This window comes from Mytilus trossulus, chromosome 3 (genome assembly GCF_036588685.1).
Source record: "Mytilus trossulus isolate FHL-02 chromosome 3, PNRI_Mtr1.1.1.hap1, whole genome shotgun sequence".
In the NCBI taxonomy this organism is placed as follows: Eukaryota; Metazoa; Mollusca; class Bivalvia; order Mytilida; family Mytilidae; genus Mytilus; species Mytilus trossulus.
The window spans coordinates 41,331,374-41,357,299 of NC_086375.1; the positions used below are offsets into that span (position 1 = coordinate 41,331,374).

General features: G+C 31.1%; 1 protein-coding gene across 1 annotated transcript; it reads left to right on the forward strand.

Moving 5' to 3' along the window:
* The first annotated feature begins 1,795 nt into the window (after positions 1 to 1,795).
* On the forward strand, positions 1,796 to 18,260 carry LOC134709434 (uncharacterized). The gene is made up of 5 exons (XM_063569595.1): positions 1,796 to 1,820; positions 15,129 to 15,198; positions 16,425 to 16,571; positions 17,216 to 17,458; positions 17,994 to 18,260. Exons 2-5 carry the CDS (start codon positions 15,168 to 15,170, stop codon positions 18,017 to 18,019), a joined length of 447 nt encoding a protein of 148 aa, XP_063425665.1. The 5' UTR covers positions 1,796 to 1,820; positions 15,129 to 15,167; the 3' UTR covers positions 18,020 to 18,260.
* The last annotated feature ends 7,666 nt before the right edge of the window (positions 18,261 to 25,926 follow it).

Sequence of the window (25,926 nt, forward strand, 5' to 3'; positions counted from 1 at the left end):
TCGTGTAGTAATACGACACAGTAATTACACATTCAGCTGAAGACGGGTTCGCAAAAAAAGAATCTCGAAATGTCAACAATAATACATCGTTCTAGAGTATAATTATCTATTTTTAACATGACAACTTATTTCAACAGTAAACACAAATAACAAAACATTGTCCAATTTGAAACAGTAGTGTACGAGTTGTCCATCGCTCCAGACTCGACATTCACTAAACATGCATGCTGAAACTGACATCGTTGTTTTTGTTACGCAATCATACACATTCAAGTTTTGAAGTCGATATTTGTCATCGTAAAATAGACTGCTGTTCATGTGTGTATGTTATCAGAAAACTGGTGTGATTCTTATTGCTCTAAAGAAATATTTGTAAACAAATGAACGTATAAAGGTAATCGTTTCTGTATAGTATACAGATACAGCATAGCAATATCTGTAGGGCTGTATCTGTAAAGTAGAACACCTAATTGCAGGATAAAGGTATTTTCTGCTCGTATAATTTGTAATGGCATCCTACGGGAGGATATGCAGTTGAATTTCAAATGATGAAAAGATCAACTTATGTCAGTAATAGTTATAAATTCTTTATTAATGTATGTATCACTGTTATTTGGTTTAGTTTCTTATGTTACCAGTTCTAACATCGGATTCATTTAAACGGAGTTTTACTGTACGTTTACTGTTAATGTGTGTGTATAGATACAAGAAGATGTGGTATAAGTGCCAATGAGACACCGAAAACTCTTCATCCAAGTCACAATTTAAAAAAGTAAACCATTATAGGTCAAATAAAATTGAGAAAGGAAATGTGGAATGTGTCAACCAGACCATAGAGTAGGCCACCAATGAGTCCTCAATGTAGCGAGAAACTCATACATACGGTTTGTTTATTCAACAAAGTTTAAAGGTATAAGGACGGGTTGAGATCTCATAAAACGTGTTTCACCTCACAACATTTTTTGCGTCTTCTTTCCTAACACAGATACCGTTTGTCTTTGTAAGTCTTTTGCATTTTGAAATGTTGGTTCATTCATATGTTTCGGAGGTCAGACCACTGGTTCACTGGACCATTTTTCATTATTGTGTAGCCGAAGACAACCTCCGAAGTGGGAATTTCTCGATGCGATCAAGATCCATTGACGTCCATGTGCTAATTCTGATCATTGGTAAAACTGTTGTCTCTTTGACATACAGCCCGTTTCCAATTACTTTTTGGTTTTGTTAGTTTTTCTGTTCAATAACTTTTGAAAACAAAATAGAAAGTTTACACGTGATATTAGTGTTTCTTGATTTTGATATAAGATAACTCCTCGCACTACTCGTCTTTATAGTTTCATTAATTTAAGATATATCACGTTAGAAAAATAAAAAAGAATGTTATGTTTTATCAATAGTTATATGTTTGACTTTAAAATATCAGATGACGTTGTCACTATCAAACATTTAATGCCAAAAAAGTGAAACCAAAATAATCTAGATATGTGTGATACTTCAAGAAAAATACAAAAATCGATAAGCATTAATTAATTCATGTCCCTTTACTTTCCTGTTTAAGAAAAAATTGACATCTTTTATGACTGGATTGATACTATCGCATCACTCTCTTGAAGAATTGTTTTAGTAAAAAAATAAACATTTAAAACAAAAACGTGATACTTAAATTTACTTTCATCTTTGTGTTTAACCAATACTTCTGAATCCCTCTTAACTTTTATGTCTTTTATAATTCAGATCTGAGATATAAATGAAGATCATCACTATGTTAACATATATGCGTTATATTGTAAGACATACTTAGTAACAAGAGAATAATTCAAGTAAGTAGTACCTTTTTTCTTTTATTGTTTTATCCTTTGTATGCCTAAACCAATGTTTCAATTATTTCATTCATCTGCAAATCTTGAAGAAAAAGAAGATACTTATCTTAATTGATTTATCAGGAACGAAAAAAAAGGACAACCCGGTTAGGCTGCAGATCTAAAACAATCAACGTACTTTTATACCAATACTTTTGTACTGGGTCACTTTGCTGGTGATACACAAAAACATGCACTGTGACGGTATTTTAATATCGTGTACGGAAGAGTTTCATTCAAATCAATTACGTGGAGAGTGTTTGTAAAGGTGGCACGGTAGTATTTCCTGGCCCATAAGGGATAATGATAGCTTTTTTAGAATTTTCACCACTTTCTAACACTGCAAAAAATTCTACATTCACAGTTAACTGAAGTACTTTCATTTTACCATTCAGAAATGAATTTGAATATGTATCATGACCGTTTACTTTTTTGCTATTTTTAAAATCCTAAGGCCACTAGTACTTTTAGGTCTTTTATGGTGCAGTGAATGCAAAATTTAAAAAAATTCTCAAAAATTCATTTTCATCTGTATGTAAAATTATTTCATATTTTTCTACACCTGATTCATCACTCAGTTTGGGAAAGTATGTTCAGTTGATACTGTATTTTTTGTCCAATCACACTGTTTAGATACATTTACCTAAGTAGGGTACACAAAAGAGCAACCTAAATTCTGGAAAGCAAATACTACCGTGCCACCTTAAGAGACGACGAAACGTTAAAAACAAACGAATAGACGACAGAACAATAATGAGAAATCATTAACGGAAACGGAAACACAAAATTTTCCGAATTATATTGAACTCCCTGTGCCAGAATATCTATCTATGCATGTTCAATTTCATTTATGTTTGTTTCTGTATTTGTAAATGGTGACACATGTCATTTTTCTATATATCTAAAGTATATTTTTCTTTTTTTACAATTCAAAGTACCAGCATTCCTTTTAATCTAAACAAAAATTAAACTATTTTACACGTATTGATATTGATTTTTTATTTGATGCCCGAATGTGTTCTTAATGAAACATATTAATTTAACTTTGATCGATGATGTTCATCGATTTTATTAATAAGATAAAAAAAAAATAGTTAATACAATAGTGAAAAACTTACAAATTTGTAAAACAGTTTGCAAGGGTAAATAGTACTCTCGAATTTCAGGCATTTCAAAACCTAAAGGCTTTTGATATAGGTTATCAAGTTTGAACAAAGAAGAAATTATTCGATTACCATTATGACGAAAAAGAAATACAAGAAAATCAAGAAGGTTGTTAAAAAAACAAAAAACGTATCAATGTTACGTCGATGGTTCACATGTAAATACATAATATAGCATGTAGATCGTGCGACAAAGAAAACTATTAAAAGAAAAAGTCCGGCTTTTTCCGCGATCATTTAAAAATTTCTCGATTTCGACACATATGCCCGACTTCAAATGGGAATCAATGACACACGTAATGATTTCAATTTTCTAATTAACCACTTCCAATTTCTTAAAAGTCTATTTTACCTTCTGCGCCAACGTTAATACATCTAAAGTTTGTACGTTACGCTCTTGAGTGTATATACAATCCGCACTTCTTTATCCGAGATGAGCTTCACAAAACATTCTCCAAAATAGTTTAAAAAAAATTATGACTTAAATCTACATAACATGAGATTAACAATCATATCACAGTGAATTTACCGATACGATGTGTCGGTATCTGGACTCATAAGCAATACGTGTTAATGTTTTAGATCATTATCACTATGCTAGAATGGTTGTGAGATCTGTAATTTTACCGATTGTGTCAATTTCCCGAGTGTGATATTTAGACTGGCAAATTTGAGAATGGACATGGGGAACATGTCAAAGGTTATGATTTCGTATGATCGGTGATGCATGCATAGCAGCAGACGTTTAACCTGTTGATGCACCAGGGCTCCTTACATTTAGATTTCATGCGATTGAATGCTAAACCAGTCCGCAGATTAAAAAAAACGAAGATTTTTTTAATCTAGAATTGCAATTCCAAAATATAAACGATATCATATTAATTACAACATCAACCCATGCCAAATTATGAAATTTTGATAAATAACATTTTATGTCCATCTCAGTAAACATCACTTTTGTTTGGGCATAATATATCATTGATGTTTCTTTTCCGTAAATTCACTTTTTATGACGTATTTCATTACACGACACACTTACTTTGTTTCTACTTTGTTTTTACCCCATTCATATATTGTCTTAGTCGTATGTGGTCCAACCTTTTGTAAATCTGTGGTTGCTAATTGTCATCAAATTAGTGTTTGATTTGGCCATCAACAGTCGCGATGAGTCTTTTGTAGCCGAAACACGTCTGTGCCGTACTAAATTAAAATCCTGCTATCTTTTATAAGGTTTTAGACTGGTGAAAATATTATTTATTACAGCGAAGAATCCAAACTGTATCCCTAATAAATAAAAAACCATGTTAATTTGGTCTTTTTTTTTTTCTTGAAAAAACGGAGTAACTTTTCGTCCTGTTTAAATTCTTTATCTTTGGTATTCAATTACTATCAAGCTTAACATTTTCATTGCATAATATCACACAATGCCTTTAATTTTGATTTCTCTTTCGCAGATACTCGTTTTACATCAACCAACTAAAGGTGTAAATCAATTGAGAAACAATCTTTGCTTTTAATATAATTGGTACCAGCGGATATTATATTCCTTGATGAGTTATCCCACTGTTATATTTTTAAAACAAGATGATGTCACTTATACCTACCATAATTTCTACTTTTCGTCGAAAACTGTTATCTAATAATACAGGAGTTATTGTCCTTTGAATATCATTTTAATGCAATTGACACAATGATTGATAATCAGAACAATTCGCGAATATTTTTCTAAAAATCATGAAATCTCCACTAATTGATAACTTGCTTTGAACTTTTTTTAAGATTATAAGGACATAAAATTAATTTGACGAAAATCAATAAAACACAAAAAAGAAATTCAATGCCTACGTCCTAGGAAAGAACACAAGTTTATCGCACGTTTTGTGACATGAATCATTAAACGAAATCGTCTTTGTGTTGAAAAGTGCTGTCATTCCTTGAAATGATTTATTTCCTAATTGGATTTTTCCCTGGAGAAAACACATAATTTACACTTTACTAACTTTTCTAATCGACAACTTATAAATTGCTAATATAAAGTATCTAAATGTAAACCAAATTGAATAACAGTTTTAAAAAAAAAAATTATTGCGAAACTACAATCCTAACTGTGTATTGTTACCTAGTGAATTAGCACCAAATGCCGATTTATAAGTTTTGGTAAGACACGACTGAACCAACAATTTTCTTAAGTCAATGTTATCATTCTACCACGGGGTCTTCGCAGCAGAAAGATAAAAAGATAAAAAAAAAAAAAAAAAAAACCCACAAAAACCGAACTCCAGGAAATTCAAAACGGAACAATCCTTAACTTATGGAAAAATCACATTTAAAATCTTAAAGAAATTCATTCAACTTCATCTTGCGCTAAAATACACAACGTCGGCTTAGTGTTTTTTAAAACGATAATTTCTGATGAAGGTTAAGACATGTCCCCTACCCTGATACATGGTGATGTTTGTCATGCCATAAAAACCATTTCAACCTTATGTCCTAACGTTTTTCCAAAATATGTCCAGTATCAAGTCACAAATATGAAAGTTGTCATCAAATAGTTCGTTCTATATGTGATTTTCTTTTCACACTTCGGTACTCCTGTTGCTTCTTTGTTTTCCTCTTATAGTTGATGTGTTTCCCTCGGTTTTGGTATTAAACCAGATTTGTTTTCTCTCATTTAATTTATGGCTTTTGAACACCGGTATACGACTGTTGCCTTAAATCATTAAACAACGTGTCGTATGTATAGGAATCATACACATACATACCTTTATATTCGAATTATGCTCTTACATATTTTTATTGACACTATATCATCTTCTTCTATATCTTATTCTTTTTACTGTTTTTTCTAGTATTTGTTTTAAAATCTATGCTCACAATCTGCCTTTTCGATAATCCCAACTTTCACAACTTGATACTAGCCCACAATAAAGTGGGTAAAAGGTTAGACATTAACTAGGACGTTAAAGAAAATGCCGATGAAGGCTAGATCCAAAAAAGAAATAAACCTCAAAAAGTCAACAGTCCCCAAACTACAGTATACAAAATAAATTCATCATAGATACCAAGATTGCATTTTTTATTTGTGCCAAACACGCGTTCCGTCTATAAAAGACTTATTAGTGATGCTATTAGAAAAAATAAGTTTAAAAGGCCAAATAAAGTACGAAGTACAGTGTATAGGAATAAAAACGAACAAAAAAAGAATCATTGCCTCTAAATATTTTTTAATTAAAGCTATTATTAGTGCATGCTATTTAAAATTCGTTTCATAGTGATAGTTTGATGTCATTCAGATTATATTGGAGTGATAATTATACAATTCTTAGATTTATTTTTACACATCTGAGTCATCGATCAAAGTATTAATTCCTTGCACTATTGTTTGAAGTTACTGACATGAATCAGAAAATAAAATCTTTTGCATAATTTAGATTGCTTATTATTTATTTTTGAGTTGGTTTCAATTACCACAAACTATCAAGTTATTTACTCTGATACTTTTGATATTGTCAGACTTAAAGCATCTATGTGCTAAGCATCTTTACGAACGACTTAATTAGAGAAAAGTAAATAATTATACAGAAATCATTTACAAATCAAATATGAATATATCGACTTTCAATGATTCCGCTTATGCTTTCAATAAAACATGCCAACGCTCTTATAGCTTATTGCAAAATTTGATGATGCGAGAAATTCTACATGGCTTAGTTATTAAATATTCTGAAATAGAACTAAACACTATTCGATAGCATTGACATTGACAAGTGGAATTTGACAAGCAAGAATAATATTGAGAAATGGTATGTTGTTTTTATTTTTTGCTTATCATTTTAAATGTGCTGTTATCAAAATAATCATTTGTTTTTATTTTCTTTTAATTACTGTACATTTATTTTCAGAACTCTGAAATGTGCTGTAATCTAACTTGATTAAACAGTTTGTGTGATTCTGAATATATTCATTTTTTTATTATTATTAATTGGTGTCATACTATAATTTTTAAGTTTCTTGAAAAAAATGAAATTAAGAAAAACGCCAAAAAACTTGTAAACAATGACCCAACTGATTTGGGCACGCAAATCAGCCACACGTTGATAATGAATAGAGTTTATAATTGTATTCATTCGATATATTTAGAAAAAAAAGAGTAAAATAGACATTTTGTAATTCAATTCATTACCATTTAATTAATTATGTTACATTTTTGCGATGCATCGATGTGGTGCATTTTGTACTTAGTGCTTACATATTAGCATGTTTTCGGTTCATTTCTTTTAAAAATACATTTGAATATTTGACATTATACTTGGATGTTTGTATTTTGAATGCATTTGGATTTATTTCCAATTTGGTCGGGTGTGTATGTCAGGTCACGAATCATTACACCATTGATAATGTCATCCCGTCAATTATTTTATTAATATATTTATATTTGTAGATCTATGTGCTTTAGCGTATGAAATTAAATAGTAATAAATAAGGTATGAGATGAATTTAAACGTAACAAATAGTTTGAGTAAGGCCATACCAAATGAATCTGTTTAGGCCAATCTGCAAATAGCAGTTACTCAACAAACAGATGACGATGGTTATGTTCCAATTGGCCGTTTTAGAATCTAAAGGACGATGGGTAATTTCATTGTTCGTACCCCAAAATGAAAATAACGTTACGACATTTGTTGAATTTCCATTGTTTTGGACGTTTTCAACCAATCACGACGTTTCGGTGTACATTTTTGAAAATATTACCCAGAATGCATTAGATTCTGAAACGGCGAATTGTCGTAACCACAAACTATTCTCTTTCCACTCGAATATGTATTCCCAAGTGCGACTTATGTTGACCAGGATCTGCTTACCCTTCCGGGCATCCTGAGATCACTCCGTTCGAGTTGTCAGTCACTTAGTTTTCTATGATGTGTTTTGTTCGTTTATTTTTCATGATATCTTTGGTTTGCTTTGGATTTTTTTTAGTTTGTTTTCAGCTTATTAGTTCGAATATTCCTTCAGTATTTAAAGACCTCTCTCCTGTTTTAATACTTAAACCATTTAAAAAAAGAACACTTTAATGATTATAAATTCCATTTTTAGAAATACCGAATACAAAGCACGATTTAGTGCAGATTATGTAAGATTAAACAAAAATATCTCGATAACTTAATGTGATGGTAAATAGCAAGTAAAAGGAAATCCATTAATTTCTTAAGAGATTTAAAAACGCAATGGGAAATGCATAGTTTATGGTATAACGTTTCAGAACTCATGATTCTCTTCACGTCTGCCATTTTTGTTAACTTAAAGAATCTATGATCTATGCATCTGAGATCATCCTTAATTTTTGGTAGTGTTTGTATCATTTCATTTACGTATTGACTTTAATGTTCATTTTTCAATAATATATATTTGAAAATTTTTGTTTGAACGCAACCAACATTCAGTAAATGCTATTTCCGAACCATTATCTATCATTTACCAATATAGAGCCGCTTTCAAGAATTTCTATTTGCTTTTTGAAAGAAAAAAAAATCGAATTTAGAACACTTGACATTTGAACATTATTTAGAAAAACCTTTTAGTGACAAACCATACAAATTTGGAAAATTGTCAAGATATTAGAAAAAGCCAGGTTATAGGCTATTAATTCGAATATCAGGATATATATATTATACAAATTGTACTGAGATATATGTATTTCATCAGAAGGTAAGGAAATTGTTTTTTTCTTACCTACCTATTATACTGTCCGGCTTTAGAAACGCAACACTAGATTATTTTTGTGTTGTTTTTGAATGAATGTGTCACCGTCAAAAGCGATGACTGCCTGTTACAAACGCCAAAATGATTGTCAGAAAGATCAACAAATACTGTCTGACATGTTTTAGGTCCTGTTTTACACCTTCTGATTTTGCATTTGTTCGACCCATTAATTGCTTTTGGCAATTATGCAGTTGTACCTTGAGGGCTTTTAAGGTTTTCCTTACGTCGATTCGTTGGTAATTCAGTTTATGGGAAACACTTATGGCATGAATCTGTACTCAATGACACTCGGCAATTTGATTAACAGTTGACGTTGCGGCCGTAAACATGTCTGGCAAATGACGTTGCGTATTCAAATTCTGTTGACGTTTCATTGTCACTACACGTTGATCTGTTCATTGATGGCTAATAAACAAATCTGGTCTACTTGTTTCGTTGTCTGAAGGACAGTAAGACGAGTTTCTGAAGTCATAGCGTATCGTTGCAGCACGTTTATGTTTTCATGTTTGCAGTATTCTTAAGGGATAATTCAGTTTTTTATTTCTCAGTCTTGGCAAAATGGGGATGCAACATTTTTAAACTGAATTAAGTGAGGCAAAGGATTTAAAGAACTGTTTGACTAAGCAAAAAAAACTGAAACAATCTTTTATGGGTCCAAAATTTCGCTTTAAGAAATTCGTGCGACTTAAAAATTCGATATGTTCAATAACCACAGGTGAGTCAGATTTTGATTTTTTGTAAGTAGAAAAAAGTATGATAAGCATGGACAAAAGTTATAAGAGAATCAAACAAGATTTGGTAAAAAAAATCAACAAAATGAGTGTTGCGTTTCTAAAGCCGTTCAGTATATTTCTTTTTTGCAATTAAACGAATCTAAAACAAACCTTTTCATTACAATTTAATCAATTTTCATAATCTTAACCATAATTGTCTATTTCTATATATTGTTTTGATGTGCATCATATTGAGGTTTTAAAAAAATCTTGGTATTTTGTACATCCAACATTTATGTATTTATTTTTATGTTTCTGTTATTGTTTCGGTTAAATAATGAGTTTTGATGTTCGTTTGTTGTTCAAATAATTATCTTTCAATATGATCATTGTCATATTCCCGTATATTGCTGTTATACCGAATGTGAGTTTGCATTACTATACGACGTGTCTCGGTATTTTATACATCTATCATTCATGTTTTTGTTTTTGTTGTTTCTGTTATGGTTTCGGTTTTGTTTGTAGTCCAAAGAATTATAAAATTGCCTTTCCATAACACTAGTGTTATGAAATTTCTTTTGACGAGTTTTGTGAGAAAAATTGTAGAAAGTTTGAGATTGCATGTTAGTCATTGTTTTTTTGATATCCTGTAGTGTTTGTTGTTGATAAAATATGTTCTTTGTTGTGTTTGCAGATTGCATGTTGTGTCGACTATTATATTTTTTGTTTGTGCGTTTCTCTGTGATAAGTGTTTTATTGTGTGTATGTCACGTATTGTTGTCATTTCAGCGATTTTTGTAAATATTGTTATAAATAGATGTTTGGCTAGCTATTAAACCAGGTCTAACCAAAATTTATTTTTCTTTAAATGTCCTGAACCAAGTCAGGAGTATGACAGTTTTTATCAAATAGTTCGTTTCTATGTATTTTAGTGGGTTTTTTTTGTTCACTTCAGTGTTCCTGTTGGTTTTTTTTTATAGGTGATGTGTTTCCCTTGGTTTTAGTTTGTAACCCGGATATGGTTTTTTTTCAAATTTATAGCCTTTGAACACCGGTATACTACTGTTGTCGTTATCAAATGGTTATGGTTTAACCACATTTTTTAACTGAACAGTTTGCTTATCATTGGCGTAAGTCTTATTAAACGGAGGAACGGGCTGTTTATCGTGAGTTTAATTTAGTTTATTGGATGAAAAATATGTTTGAATTTTTCTGTTATACTCTTGAAGTACTTCATAGGTTTCGTATGTCAAACTTTTATGAAATCATGGAGTCTTTTCGGAATTTTGGTTCCTCAATGCTCTTCAACATGTTCAACTTCGAACTTTATTTGGCCTCTTTAACATTTTGTGATTCGAGCGTCACTGGTGAGTCTTTTGTAGACGAAACTCGCGTCTGGCGTAAATATAAAATATCAATCCTGGTATCTATGATGAGTTTATTTTCTGTATTTCTCTTTTGTAACCGAAATTCGCGTCTGGCGTAAATATAAAATATCAATCCTGGTATCTATGATGAGTTTATTTTCTGTCTTTCTCTTTTGTAGACGAAACTCGCGTCTGGCGTAAATGTAAAATATCAATTCTGGTATCTATGATGAGTTTATTTTCTGTCGTTCTGCAAACGTGTGCATTCTGTTTATCTCGTATCTTCATATTTTTGATTCATTAGCAGTAATGGTCGGTAACGTGATACATAAGTTCTGTTTGTCTGTGATTACATAAAAACATGTTTTAAACGTTTCTCTATTTTAACTAACAATAATTACAGAACTAATAGAACAGGTTTACTGTATGTTTAATGATGATCAATAATAAGTAATATTTGATCAATGGAATTTTGACAAAATTACCAATAGTTTAAAAGTTCAGCAGATATGTTTGTTATATATATACGAATTAAATAACAAATCGTTTTTGGACAATTAAACATGTAATTAAAGCAACAAAATCAATTATTTTAAAAGCATGTTATGTATCCAATGATAGTAACTTATTGTGTTTTTTTGCAAAGAATATTAGTTTTTCAAAAACTATGCATATTAAATTATCATTTATTTATTCTAGATACATTTAGAGAAAAATAAATTTAATCCTGATTATGCCATTCGTTAATCAACATCATTTTGAAAATCCATGATCATTATTTTTGAATAGTTTATTTCTACTCAGGTTTTGAGAATAGGGAATAACGACTGTACTATAAACTTTAATGTACCGGTAAAGTAAATCTGGAAGCATTGGTAGTAGCTATCCTTTTTTAATTTCATATGAATAAACTCATATAGATACCAGGATTGAAATTTAGTTTTTACGCCAGAGGCGCGTTTCGTTTTAAAAAAGACCCACCAGACAAATTCAAAGTATAGTAAACAGTTAATTTATAATTATGACCATATCAATGATAAATCAAGTCAAAACAGAAGTGCTGACTACTGGGCTGGTGATTCCCTTGGGGGAATTAAAACTCCACCATCAGCGGCATCGACCCAGTGGTTTCAAATAAACTCATTATAGACACCAGGATTAAAATTCAGTATTTACTCTGAAACTCTGCATTGTATAAATTCAGTTAATATGGCATGGGTTTGTTTTGTTCAGTCTTTAATTTTTGTTAAGTTTTGTGTACTAAAACTGTTGTTTGTCTTGTCAAAAATACATCGGTTTAGCAATAAAAACAAAATTACTTGATGTTTGAGTGAAAGAAGCAAAGAAGTACTAAAGGACGAGGGATCAAACACCATGATTTATAAAAGATGGTTGACATAACCAAAAGAAGACAAATGATAACTCTTTTTTGTGAGAAAAAAAAAAGTTTACCATTATCCCGACTAGTTCTTAACAGCCAGTTAAAACATCCAATGTAATAGAATAGTCATGTTCTTTTTCATTTTACTGGACTATCATCTCTCACTAAGTCTTTTTAATCGATTGTTTGGTGTCTCTAATTTTTTATTATGTCATTGTAGTTTTAAATTACATAGTTTAAGTGCAAATATCCACAACTAGAACGGTAGACTGCTAGTAAATTGATTTGCTTCTGTCTGTGTTCAACTGCAGTAAATGTATTTTTCATCTACAAATGGTATAATGTGATGAATTACAAGATTCTGTCTTCGTTGTTTACAGAAATATATTGAACTCTACTAGTCATCAAAAGGTATCATACAAATGCACATTGATTTCTCATTTCTGTTCTAATTACTTTTTATTTCTTCGTTTGATACTCTGTTTCTCGTTATGAAACTGTTTTATGAACAGTATTACATTGTTAGTGAGGGGATTGACTGTTTTGCTCATACGTTTATTAATTTCGTATAAATGTTCAATTTAAATGATATTATTCGAACATGCGTATTTAATGTAAAAGAACTTGAACAAAATGGTTTTCATGAACGGTATTTCAGCAGTAGAAAAAGAGTTTTTTACCTGCGTTTGAACATATATTGCACAATACTGCTATTGGTATAAATAGTTGCTTTAAGAAAAAGCACACAAACAAAACAGAAAACAAAAAGAAATTAAAAAGTTTGCAAAGTATTTTGTTTATACTAGTTAGAGGTTAGCTGTATAACATAAAAAAAAAACACACAATAAACAATCGAGGGAAAAAAAATCAAATTCCATTACATAGAGGTTAAAATATTGTGTAAACATTCGTCTTGAACAATCATGCTTTTTTTTAAATCTTTCTCTGTTGTTCTGTTCTGTTATTTTGTTGGGTTGTTATCACACTAACTAAATATGTATCTTCCTTTTTCCTCTTTCCCATCGCTCCGGTGTTTTCGAAGTTTACGTTAACGACTTGAAAATTGTTGCTTCTCCACCTGTTTGTCATTTAGTACTAAGACCAAAGACTTCTCGGCTCAGAATCAGAATAATGTGTCCGGGTAGGGTGATAAGTATTTTTGCTGATTGTTACCTTTCGAATGAGCACGTTTATAATCGGGCTAAGTGTGTCGGTCTAGTTTAAAGCAATTTTTGTATACTCGTGTTCTCGTCCATCTTCACTAGCCAAGGGTTATGATCCCCTCCCCTCCTCTCTAACGATCCACCCCACTACTCTGGAGAAAATGGGAGGGGATCGTAACCCTTGGCTAGCGAAGATGGTTCTCGTCCTGAATATGCCTTTGATTTTGGCACTGGATGTTTAAATTTCATTCATCTTATTTTCCATAGCCGCTGGTCGTTGAACTTTAAAAGAGAGATGAATGACACAAGTGGCATATTCAAACTCATAAGTTGAAGATAAACTTACGCCATGGGTTGAAAAGAAAAAAGACCACTTGACAAACAAGAGTAATAAAAACAAAACATAGAAAACTAAAGACTTGAGCAAAACGAAATTTACAAAAAACTTAGGATGGACTCAAGTGATCCGGAAGGGTAAAGTATTGACCAATCCATTATTCATATTAATGTTGTAATGTTGTCAATACAGTTTGACGTCATATTGAGATTATGATTCGTTTTTATTGTTTCAAAAATTCATATGTTTGTTTTATTCAAAATAGTTTAGTTTCGAGTTTAAATTCGGTATTTTTTTTTATTCGCACAAATGTTATTTATAAAAAATATAAATTTGTTTCTTAATTTTTTACCCCGGCTTTATATACGTTCAATATTGTGGGAATGTCGTATTTTGGTCTGTACATCTCTCAATGTTTATACAGGACTCATAGAAAAGGTGTATAATTTAAACATTTAAATTAGTAAGTGACACCTATTGGCATACATACAGACTGATGCACAAGACGAAGAATCCAAAATATATGATGTAAGAAAGGAAGATTGAACTCTTATATACGTTTTATTGATGCGAACAAAGGTAATCTGGGTTTTTTTTCAAAATCAATTGCATATACTTACCTCCATAAAAATTAAAATCACATTTTACTTTCGAAGTAATTTGTTGGTCAATTGCCCTACAAAATAAATTGAGTTATCAGTTATAACGAAGTATAAGACGTCATACGACAACATTTAATAGTCTTTCTGTCATATTCTCCATATTAAAAACAAATTTGACTTAAAGGTGTTTCGATTCATAACGGTTTCTTTAATAAGAATTTTACACAGGTGATATGATAGGTAAATTATCGGATTAAAAGCAAGTGATTGCCCATGACTTTTATTACCACAAAGGGACCGTTATCCGTGTTAATCAAATTTTATAACGGTAGTCATTTTAGATATTCAGTAAAAGATCATGTTGCGAAGGTACTATATATATTATATATATAAACAGTTGGTATAACAGTTATAGAAAAGGATAGGTCTTCTTTTAAGGTAAAAATTTAATTTGAGAAATTTTGATGTGGAATATATTGCAATACTTCCTTTTCAACCCCCTTTATGTATGTCTGTGGTTATTCCGTAAAAGAGAGGTTAAACAAATTGTTGATGTATTTTCAGATTTTTTGCTTAAAAAATGAAAGTCTAAGATTGATACTTTTGTAGGTTTGCAACGAAAAAGCTTTGTTGCTTTGAAATGCAAATAACTCAAAAATTGTGTTTACTTAGTAGTTTTTTCGCACGTCAAATTTGTATGCATCTCATCATTAACAGTGTTTTCTATGTAGAAACGTTTAAATTTCTGTAATATTTCAAAAATGTCCTTTGTTTTTATTTCAGGCAGGCAGTTTAAACAAGTACGTTAGATTTTCAAAAACAATGAATTCGTTAACACAAGTGGAAATAGAATGTGAGTATATCTTTATCAGAGACTGGTATCAATTTTCTTTAATGATGTTCCACACTCACATAATAACCATTTTCAATAAGTATTTTATTCTTCCTTTTTATCTACATAACCAAATCTCCACGATATTTTACTTAAAGATTCTAAAAAGATTATTGCTTCATATTAAACATATCAGCAAATTATAGACGCAGGGAAATAGCATTAGGACTATTTCCCCCAACATCTTTCACCTTAACGGATCTTCTTGGTAGAGCTTATGTAATTGGTTAGCAGTAGTGTGACTAAATTCACCATATTTTTCTAAATATATACACGAATGGAGATGCAGGGTATGCATCAGTGAGACAGCCAAAAAACAACCATTATTATTTATTTTTTATATTACAAGTGTGGACACAGATCAGTGTGGATAGTATGACATTGTTTTCTTGATAAAGAGACTTCTCCGGTGTTTTGTTTATATAAATACTATCACTTTTATATAAATGAGTGACAAAGTCTTACTTATCAATACACATTTTTCTCAAATTGTATTCACATTGATTTCAATCATAAACCTGTTACAAGACCCAGTCGCTTAATAAGTTAATACCATAACATCATTTAAACAATCTAAACGTATTGAAAAGATCATGTAATCTTATTTTTTTAAATGTCTTTAAAACACGAAATAACCATTAATCCTAAGCCAATGGCGATAAAATAAGGAAATTATTGAATTATGTTTAATAACATAGCTATGTAAGTATGTATATTGTCTATATTTTTACAATGTAATTGATCGGCGGGACATGTCATATTAAATTGAACGTATCACGACTGAGAGCTCACGGTTGTAAAATATATTGAAAACCTCAATTTTCTGAGGTCATACGAGAGGGTTCTTTTTACATAAGTGGTGACTACCATTAAAAGTTTGTTTTATGAATCCAGAAAGATATGTGTGTATGTATTTGAAATCAATTTCTTTCTTTCCATTCCTTTGTTTTTTATTATAATAATACATAAAAAGGATACAGGGAAACCCAATCATATTGAAAAGTACAGTAAGTCAATTTGTTTGAGAAATATAAATAAATCAATCTCCGAGAAAGAAAGAAAACATGTTTTATTACCAGAAAACTGTCTATAGAAAATATTAGAAAATTACTGTTATGGTAAAAGAAGGAAACAAACGAACAACATTGTTATTAACAGACATTTAAAGTTCTTCAAGTTGTTTTCAGATTACAGAGACGCTTTTAAGTTCTTTGACAGAGACAAGAAAGGCTACATTACCGCCGAGGACTTTGATAAAGCTCTGCGACGCATGGGTAACACCATTCCAACGGAAGAGGAAGTTCAAAATTTGTTAAAGGAATACGATATAAATGGTAGATTGTGCTATTATTTCAATGTTCACCAATTACTAGAAAGAAAAAAGATAACGACTCATTTGTTCATTTATTCCCATTATGAAACAAATTGTATAGAAAAGGCAACAAGGAAAACGCTTTGCAAGAGTGTACCTTTTACACAGGCATGGAAAAAAACAAGTGCTTATTACAAAAAGAAAAAAAATACAATTATAGTGTTTTCACAAAACCTCCCTCTACTGTAGTGTTGAAATACTTAATTGCATTTTTAAAAATAACTAATTATTTACCATGCATGTGGTGGTATTGTGTTACTTTTCGCAGAACAAAAAATATTTTTCATCTTTTGTAATAAAAACTTGTTTATTAATTACATACAGGAACAACCTTTTTATAATTATTTTTTCTTTATTAATTTTTTTTCATATTTTTTGTATGTGTAAAATTACTTTTTTTTAAGAAATTTGGAATCCAGCAATTCAGTTCTTAGGTTTAGGATAAATAGTTTATTTGGTAAAGTTAATATAGAATCAGATGTCACGGTCAATTTACATCTTTATTGCAACTATTTTATATGATTTAAAAAAAAGTTTTGTGGTACTTATGTGGAAGGTTTGATTAAAATCTTTCTAGTTTTTGATTTCATACATTTGATTTTAAAGGTGATGGGAAGGTCACATTCGAGGAAATGGTTGTTATGACTGTCAAACGGAAACAAAATGAGGATGAAGACCCAGAAAGCAGGAAACTATTCGATAAATTTGATAGCAATAAAGATGGTTATTTAAACAGAGAAGAACTTGTTGAAGTTTTAGCTCAGTTAGGACCCAGATTATCATCTACAGATGTGGAAGAGATTTTACGAGATTATGACGAGAATCATGACGGTCTAATACAGTTTTCAGGTAGTACTTTCCAAACAAATTAAAGAAAATATTTTTTTTAGAACTAAAGGTTCATCGTCGGTATATATTTCCTCTGAGAATTTTCTTATACATTTTTAAAATGCACATTTTATCATGTTTTCCCCCTAAATTACAACGAATAGTAATATATATGTGCTATTTTTGAAGCTAAAAGACATGCATTATATTTGATATTTGTTAAAACAATTCACATAATGTAATTAATTACTTATGATTATGCTTTATTCAAAAAAACATTATCAAACCTTTTTTTGCAAATCTTTCTAAAAAATTGCAGATTTAAGCAAATAACTAGACCGATTGTGTACTGCCACTTTGTATTCCAAGATTGGGGTATACATTTATTAATGTACCTTAAAGATATCATAAAACTGTACTCCTCCCGACTTGATTCTTACAGATTGCAATATCAAACATGTAACAACTTGTCACAAAATAAGTATACAGATAACAATGTATTTGACTGTCTAACTCCTTCGTGCATTTTGATTGATTGTACTATTGTTTTTTGTAGAATTTGAGAAGATGCTGATACAGTGATGTACCTTTAAAAGCAGTTTCTGGCGAAAAACCAGTGATTTGATTATTCTAGCTACAAGTGTAAAACAATGACCTTGAGGATTATAAAATTGTACAATTGTGTAGACACTATAAATGTGATATCCTGTCAACTATATAAGCTTTAATTTCATACATGTTTTTCAATTTTTAAATAGTTATGTTTCGTGATTTGCAAATTATCAACTCATTAAATACTAGCACCATTTTCAATTAAGTTCCCATTTTTTTTTCGCTAGCATTGACTATTTTTGACTGGTTTTCCTCCTTGTTCCACATGTGCAGTTAAAAGTAAGACTATGCAAGAAATTTTCATAATCTCAAACACTCCACCCCTTAAGTAGTTATAGTTTCACAGTAACTTTGATTCCCAGTTTTTGGAGCTGATAAATAAAGCTGTGTTCAATTTCAAAAGAAACGAGAGAAAATGACTAATCTGTTAATTTTGCGTTATGTGTAATTAAGTATCCCGGGGATCTTAGGATGATCCATTTCTTGATTACGTTTCAAAGAGACATAAATCCTACCAGTGAAGTGTCAGCATCGTTTTATTTCATAAAGCAGAAATTACTCATTGCAACTTCATCTACTAGCATTTTTGTTGTATCATATATTCATATTGTTGATTTGTAATGTTGATGCATATAATGATGTATTTTATATTTCATATTATAGTTTACAAATCATTCTTGTAGTGGAATTAGATTATGTCGAAATGTATATGTTTTCTTATATTTCAGACTTTTTCTAAATTTTCGAATAAAATATATGTTTGTATTTATAACAAGTGTGGACACAGATGAGTGTGGATAGTGTGTTTGGATGTTTGACAGTGTTTTATGACAATAAAGTTCTATGTTTTTCCTATATGGTGTTAATAACTGTGTTGCACGGTGACATACGATCTGAGCATTAGGAGTGTTATTTATTTGATATTTTTTATGTTCAATACAGACATGGGGAGACAGTAATTACATTAGTTACCAAATGATTATGATAGAACATGTTCTACATCTTTGGTTTTGGATACATTTTGTAGCTGGGAATTGTTAATTTCTGTGTCGATTTGGTCTCTTGTGGAGAATTGTCTCATTGGCAATCATACCTCATCTTTTTTATATGTATTTGCTTACTATTGGTATGGTTCCATTTACATTACTTTGTGGTGGATCGTCAGTATCATTAGTAAAAAAAAAATTTAAAATGTCGAATTTCTTCCTCAGATTAGAATACATTTATTGGTTTTAAGTAATGACAATGGCTTAAGTCTGACATGATTATTGGGGCTAAATAAGATCGGAAGTAAACCTCTGTGCTGATTTATATCAATTCTATTTATCTCCTCCAAAGCTGGTCGAAGCAAAGACAAATTGTGACCAAAATAAAAATGATTTCACCAAAAGAACCTTTGTGAGCATGCTTCAAAGACTCATAACTGCTCCAAAAGTAATCTGATCGAATTTGAAGCATGTCAAGCAGATATCATCAACATCTACTTAATAAGTCTTAAAATATGTCTAAATACCTAAAAAGCTATTTAGTACTCAAAAGGTATTGCAAAATTATTCCTTTCATTTTTTGTTTTGTTATATGGATACAAATATAAATGATACATGTACCAATACAGTATTTGTTGTGGTATGCAAGTGTAGTAATTAGCATTTACTGTAACAATGTTAATTCACACAAATTAAGAATAAACAAATGAATGGAACAGATACTCCGCAGGGTGCTGCTTTATACGACTGCAGAGGTGGAAACCTGAACGGTTGGGGCTAGTATGGACACAACATTCAAGCTAGATACAGCTCTGAATTTGGATTGTGGTTAAATAGTTGACACAACATAGGTTTCTGACACAGATTGAATGTGGTCTATAAAGAACTTCAACTTAAAATTTTTAAATTGGACATTTACCTATTTTGGTCCAATATCCAAAATCTAAATACATGGTTAAATTCAGAATATCATAGAACCCGAAGAATTCAATTTTTGATCGGACCAACTTGAAAACTGGGCCCATAATCAAAAATCTAAGTACATGTTAAGACTCACCATATCAAAGAACCCCAAAAATTCATTTTTTGTTAAAATCAAGCTGATTTTAAATTTGGACCCTTTGGACCTTAATGAAGATCAATTTAAAAACAGGACCAAAAATTAAGAATCTTAACACGGGTAGATTTGGCATATCAAAGAAGCACAATAATTCATTTTTTTTATGAAAGCAAACAAAGTTTAATTTTGGCCCCTTATTCCTTGGGACCAAAACTCCCAAAAATAACCCAACCCTTCCTTTTGTGGTCATAAACCTTTATAGATTTCTATTAACTTATGCTAAAGGTATTGTTAAAAAAACCAAGAAAAATGCTTATTTGGGACCTGTTTTTGGTTCCTAAATCCTACCCTGTTGGGACTAAAACTACCAAAATCTATTCCAACCCTCCTTGTGTGGCCATAGATCTTACGTTAAAATATCATAAATTTCTGTTTACTAATACTTGAGTTATAGAGCAAAAACCAAGAACAATGCTAAATTTGGGCCCTTTTTCCTAAACTGTTGAGACCAAAATACCCAAAATCAATCCCAGCCTTCCTTTCATGGTCATAAACCTTGTGTCTAAATTTCATATATTTCTATTGACTTTTACTTAAGTTAGAGTGCTAAAACCAAATGTCTTTGGATGAAGACAATGACGCCAACGTGATACAAATGTACAACCAAAAAGTTTTCAATTTTTGTGGTGGTATAAAAATGATCTCAAATCAAATTTCTAATGGAGTTTGCAACAGTAATTATTCACCTACTCATTTTAATAAAACATTAAGTATTAAAATATAAATGTCATACAGTCATGGTGATGATGCCCCAGCCAGCATATAAAGTTAAAAAGGTACATAAAGTGAAGCTGCCAAAAATTGAACTTAAACTGAGTTTAGAGGTAATAAGCATTATATACACATTTCACTAAATTTAGTTGAGACAAACTTGAGAAATTTTTCCATTTGTGAAAGGGCATAACCCTAGAATGATAATCAAAGTGCTTGTAATCACTGAATGGCTATTAAAGACTGCTTAAATTTATCAGTTGGTAGTAACGTGAATTTTGCATTGTATAGCTATATATAGTGTATATACATGTATAGCATTATTTTAAGTTGATTCAACTACTATTATGGACAGAGAAATCTAAACTCCAATTTTTAAAGAAGATTTCATAAAGCATTGGTTTTAGGTAATTCAACAACCATTCTGGACAAAGAAATAACTCAAATTTATTGTCTGGAATCTACAAAAATGTTTGTTTTTGGCCCTTAATTCCTAGACTGTTTGACCCATAACCCACAAAATAGACCTCAACCTTCTACTTATGGTATTCAATATTATGGTACAATTTCAGAACAATTGAAATACTTATACACAACTTTTTGTACGGACACTAGATTAATGCTTGTTTTGGTCACCTTTGGAACCCTTATTCCTAAACCTTAGGGACTATATATATAACCCCCCAAAACAATCCCAGGCTTCCTTTTATGATTATAAATATTACTGTGGATGCATTATTATTCTTTGGATACCAATTTTCGTGGCTTTTGTGGCTAGAGTCTAATACCACGAAATTAAATGTTCAACGATTAACAAATTTTCTATAGGCTTGTATGCAGACTTCGGCACAACCACGAAATTAAATATCCACGAAAATGCAAACTTTCTATAATCCACGAAAATAAATGAATCCACAGTATGTTATAATTTTAAAGGCTTCCTTTTTACTTATACTGAAGTTATTATCTGGAAACCATCCGTCTTGGGAAGATGACGACAGGATACATACATGTATTTCAACTGCAAAAATTTCTGTGGTTGTTTAAAAATTTCAAACATGTACGATGAAATATTGTTTTAGAAATTGATAAGCCTAGATATGCCTTATAATTTTTCCCTGCATAGTTGAAGGACCATTTACACTCAGAACCGAGTCATCAGTAGGCAGCTAGTACAGATGTATTAAAACAACCTAGCATCATATTGCTAGTAATGGTAGTAGCATTCTCGGGTAAATTTGTTCTTTTTTTTTATAATATATTTGGTTCAAATCAATATAGAATGCTTTTATCTCCCTAATACTTACATTGTAAATAGGTGATACTACTTTGACAAATCCTTGTACATGAGAGTTTTCTGTCAAATCTTTATTTCACAAAGAATGATTTGCATAACAATGAACTGAGCTCAAAGCAAAGTATTCAATAATACACTTAGACAAAGAGCTAAATTCAGTGATATACTTTGTACTACAGGTCCTTCATTAACATCCACCGACCAAAACCACATCTCAAAAACATTCCATACTACATGGTTGGATTCAGAAGTCCTGAAAAAGACATGATTTTTTTTATCATATTTTAAGTATATACACACAGGTTTAAACTTTCTTGTGGTGCAATCATTCCGTATCTATCAATTTGCTTCATGCACATATTGATATGTGTTGAGTTTACCTCTGTTGGAAATAAGAACACAAACCTCCACCTAATTTTAGTCAATATACAAAACATTCAAAACTATAAAATATTATCTAAGACTTGTCAGTGTCTATTTACCATTGCCACTGAATCAGTGATATATATATATATGTACACATAATTATGTACATGCAAGACTAAAATTATAAAGTACACTAGAACAGACACGTGGTATCGCAGGTCCATGACTGAGTTAACGTATATAACTATGTGCAAGCCTTATTTTAGTATTAGTATTTTTATCTGATAAAGTTATGCTGATTAAACGATACACAGTTTTCTCTGCTTTCAAATCTTTCTGATTGAAACCGTCGAACTGGAACTTATCAATTATTGGTAATATTAATTATTTGAAAAACAAAATTTCCTGGAATGGAGTATTTTTTTAATCAACAGCATTGTCATATACATACATGTATTAGTTGTAAATAAAATTGAATTCTTCGATTCGCTGTTTTACGTCATGCCGGCTAACAAATTGAAAACTGTACCTATACGCCTTATTTTTAGTCCAGATTTTAGTATTTGTATACACCTTATCGCTATTAAGTCCATTCCTGGAAAAACAGTCATTTATACAACTTCCTGTTTAGGTCACACGGGCTGAAAATGGAGGTCATCAACAGTGAGCTGAGGGAGGAAAAACTTTAGAAAGTGATCATCCAGAAACTTTTATATAGTATGATCCACTTTTTTCGAAATTAAAATTGAAGTAAAAAATATTCTGTTTGAAGTATTTACGGTAGTTTAAACAGTTCTCATTAAAAAGTATCATGCATGGTGAATTGTTTAAACAGGGTCCCAGATAGCTTCGACTGGATGAAAAAGTTGTGTAATTTTAGAACTTATCTGGAATGGAATAAATAGCGATAAGGTGTATTGTTACAATGTATCTTAGAAAGTCTAATCTGATTAAAATTTGACAATTTAGTAGTTTCAACCCTGTGGATACGACCCGTGTATATAGCATATTAATCCTGAATACACCGTTTGGTGGTGCACCTGTCAGACGCGGAACGTACAAATAAGGTAATCGGTAACAGGTGAATATACTATTAATTTTTGGTATCGGTATCGGACTCGCTCCGGAACTTCTTAATTATTGGCAATATTAATTACGTGGAAAACAAAAGGGCCTGGAGTTGTGTAATTTTTAATCTACACCTTTGTACTACATTAGTTATATATAAAGTCGAATTCTTTAATTCGTCGTTTTTTCGCGATGACGGCTGACAAATTGGACCTCGTAATTTTAGTATTATAGATATATAAGACTAAAACTGACATTCAGTCTTTACGATATCTTCATTCCCAAAGTCATTTTCAAATCTGACTTCATGGTAAAATAAGATTCAATATCTACAACCAATGAAAAGGAAATATCCCTCTAATAGACTAGCATTTAAATCACAGTTTTCGAAAATGGAAGCTAGGTCACCGTGGAACCTAGAACCAAAAAAAGGGAAACAATATATCTTAAATATTTCAAATGCATGTACATGAAATAATATTAATCTCTAAAATTCACCATATTGTTCCCTTTTTTATCTTCTGTTCGATACTGTATATCCAGTGGCGAATCCAGAAATTTTCTAAAGTGGGAGCCCACTGACTGACCTAAGAGGGGGCTCGCTCCAGTCACGATTCAGTAATTCCCTATATAAGCAACCAATTTTTTTCTCAAAAAGCAGGTGCCCACACACCCCCTAAATCCACCTCTGATATCAACCTCTAGATGTCTTTCAATTACATTCAGTTTAGTGTGGGTTGATGTTTGATTGTTGTACATGTTACAATGAGCAAAGCCCATACCGCAGTCAGCTATAAAAGGCCCTGATAAGACAATGTAAAACAATTCAAACGAGAAAACTAACATGTCTGTTTAAGGTTACATCATCAAAATATGTAGGGTAGGTAGGTAGGTCGGTATTTTCTTTTTATTATTTTGTCCATTTTATTTTTTGAGCCATGATTTTGAATTGTGTGGTCCGAGTTGTCCATGGGGCGAGAGTTCCCCTATTTATAATGATTGGATTATTTCTTACGACGGCAATAAAATGGCTTAGGGTGGGTGCTCAAAATAGGATCGGTCAGGTACCCATAATCAAACATATATTTTTTTGGCCTTACCGAGAGCACCATTGAAATATATACAAATCACGGATCGGATACGCATCAACTATATTTTTATCGCAAACAGTAGAATTTTATTACATAATGTGGAATGTGTGGGATTGTGCAGCACGTGTCATCATGACATGTGTCTCTTCGCGGCCTTCAGTTTTGATTATAGACTAGAGAAGAGACTAAATGCGTACAAACCTGATGTCAAATGAAGATATACGGAATTTAAATAACGTTGATCCTTTAAATGTATGAAGAACAAAAACATATGACAATTGTTCACATAAAATAGATAGTAAAATTTTCCAAATGAACGTCCATATTAAAGTCTCTGATGAATATTTCCCGCGCAAATGTCATGGAATAGACCAAAACGAATTTTAGGTGTGTGTTGTCATTAAAAAATTCGGGTCAATGAACACAGTTAGATTAAATATATAAATATGTTTACTATATTTATATTGGTTTTTCAGAAAAGTGACTTTACCAGATTTTTTTTGTGGCAAACAACGGTAAATAGCCTATATCATCTTGATATGACATATGAAAACCCCTTAAGCATAATGGTGTGTGTATGGAATAGTCCATGGAATTGTCCAAACCGATACAGGTGAAATACGTAGAATAATATTGCTGTGTCTATTGTGGACACAGCAATAAAATCAGATTTAAGATCCTTATGAGCCCGTAGTAAAGTAAAAAAAACTGTAAAAAGCCTTATTAAATAAAATTTGCTCGATTAACCTTGAAGTGAAGACTAATAAAAATGTGCGTGTATAGTGAACCCCCTAAATAAAATAATACTGTGTTCTAGACCACTTCCCCTTTCGGTGATCTACAGAAATGATTTTTTACTATATAGTATGTTAAATATGTTTTATTTGTTTTCATTTGTACTAACTAAGGTTTTTTTTAAATATATTTGCGAAGCAATTGTGGTGTTTTTATTTGTGTAATCATTTGTGTGTTTGTGGCTTCGGTCATCTGTCTGTCTTTAATTAACTCCTGGTGAAATCCGTGTCTACATTTCAGTGAAACTATCACGGGTTTCAATAAAGCATATACTCGACGACTTCAAACAATGATCTACGAAAAACATGATGATTGAAAATGTGTCATTACAAACTTTTTATATTTCTTGTCAATCGAATAAGAAGAGGCATATCAAAGTTCAAACCATTAACCGATTGGATCTCATGCCGTGTGTATCTACAGAATTAGGGAAAACGCGTGTC

Coding starts and splice junctions, on each gene's coding strand:
- LOC134709434 (XM_063569595.1), top strand. CDS start 15,168: ATGAATTCGTTAACACAAGTGGAAATAGAAT. Junction 15,199..16,424: donor AACACAAGTGGAAATAGAAT/GTGAGTATATCT, acceptor AGTTGTTTTCAG/ATTACAGAGACGCTTTTAAG. Junction 17,459..17,993: donor CGGTCTAATACAGTTTTCAG/GTAGTACTTTCC, acceptor TGTTTTTTGTAG/AATTTGAGAAGATGCTGATA.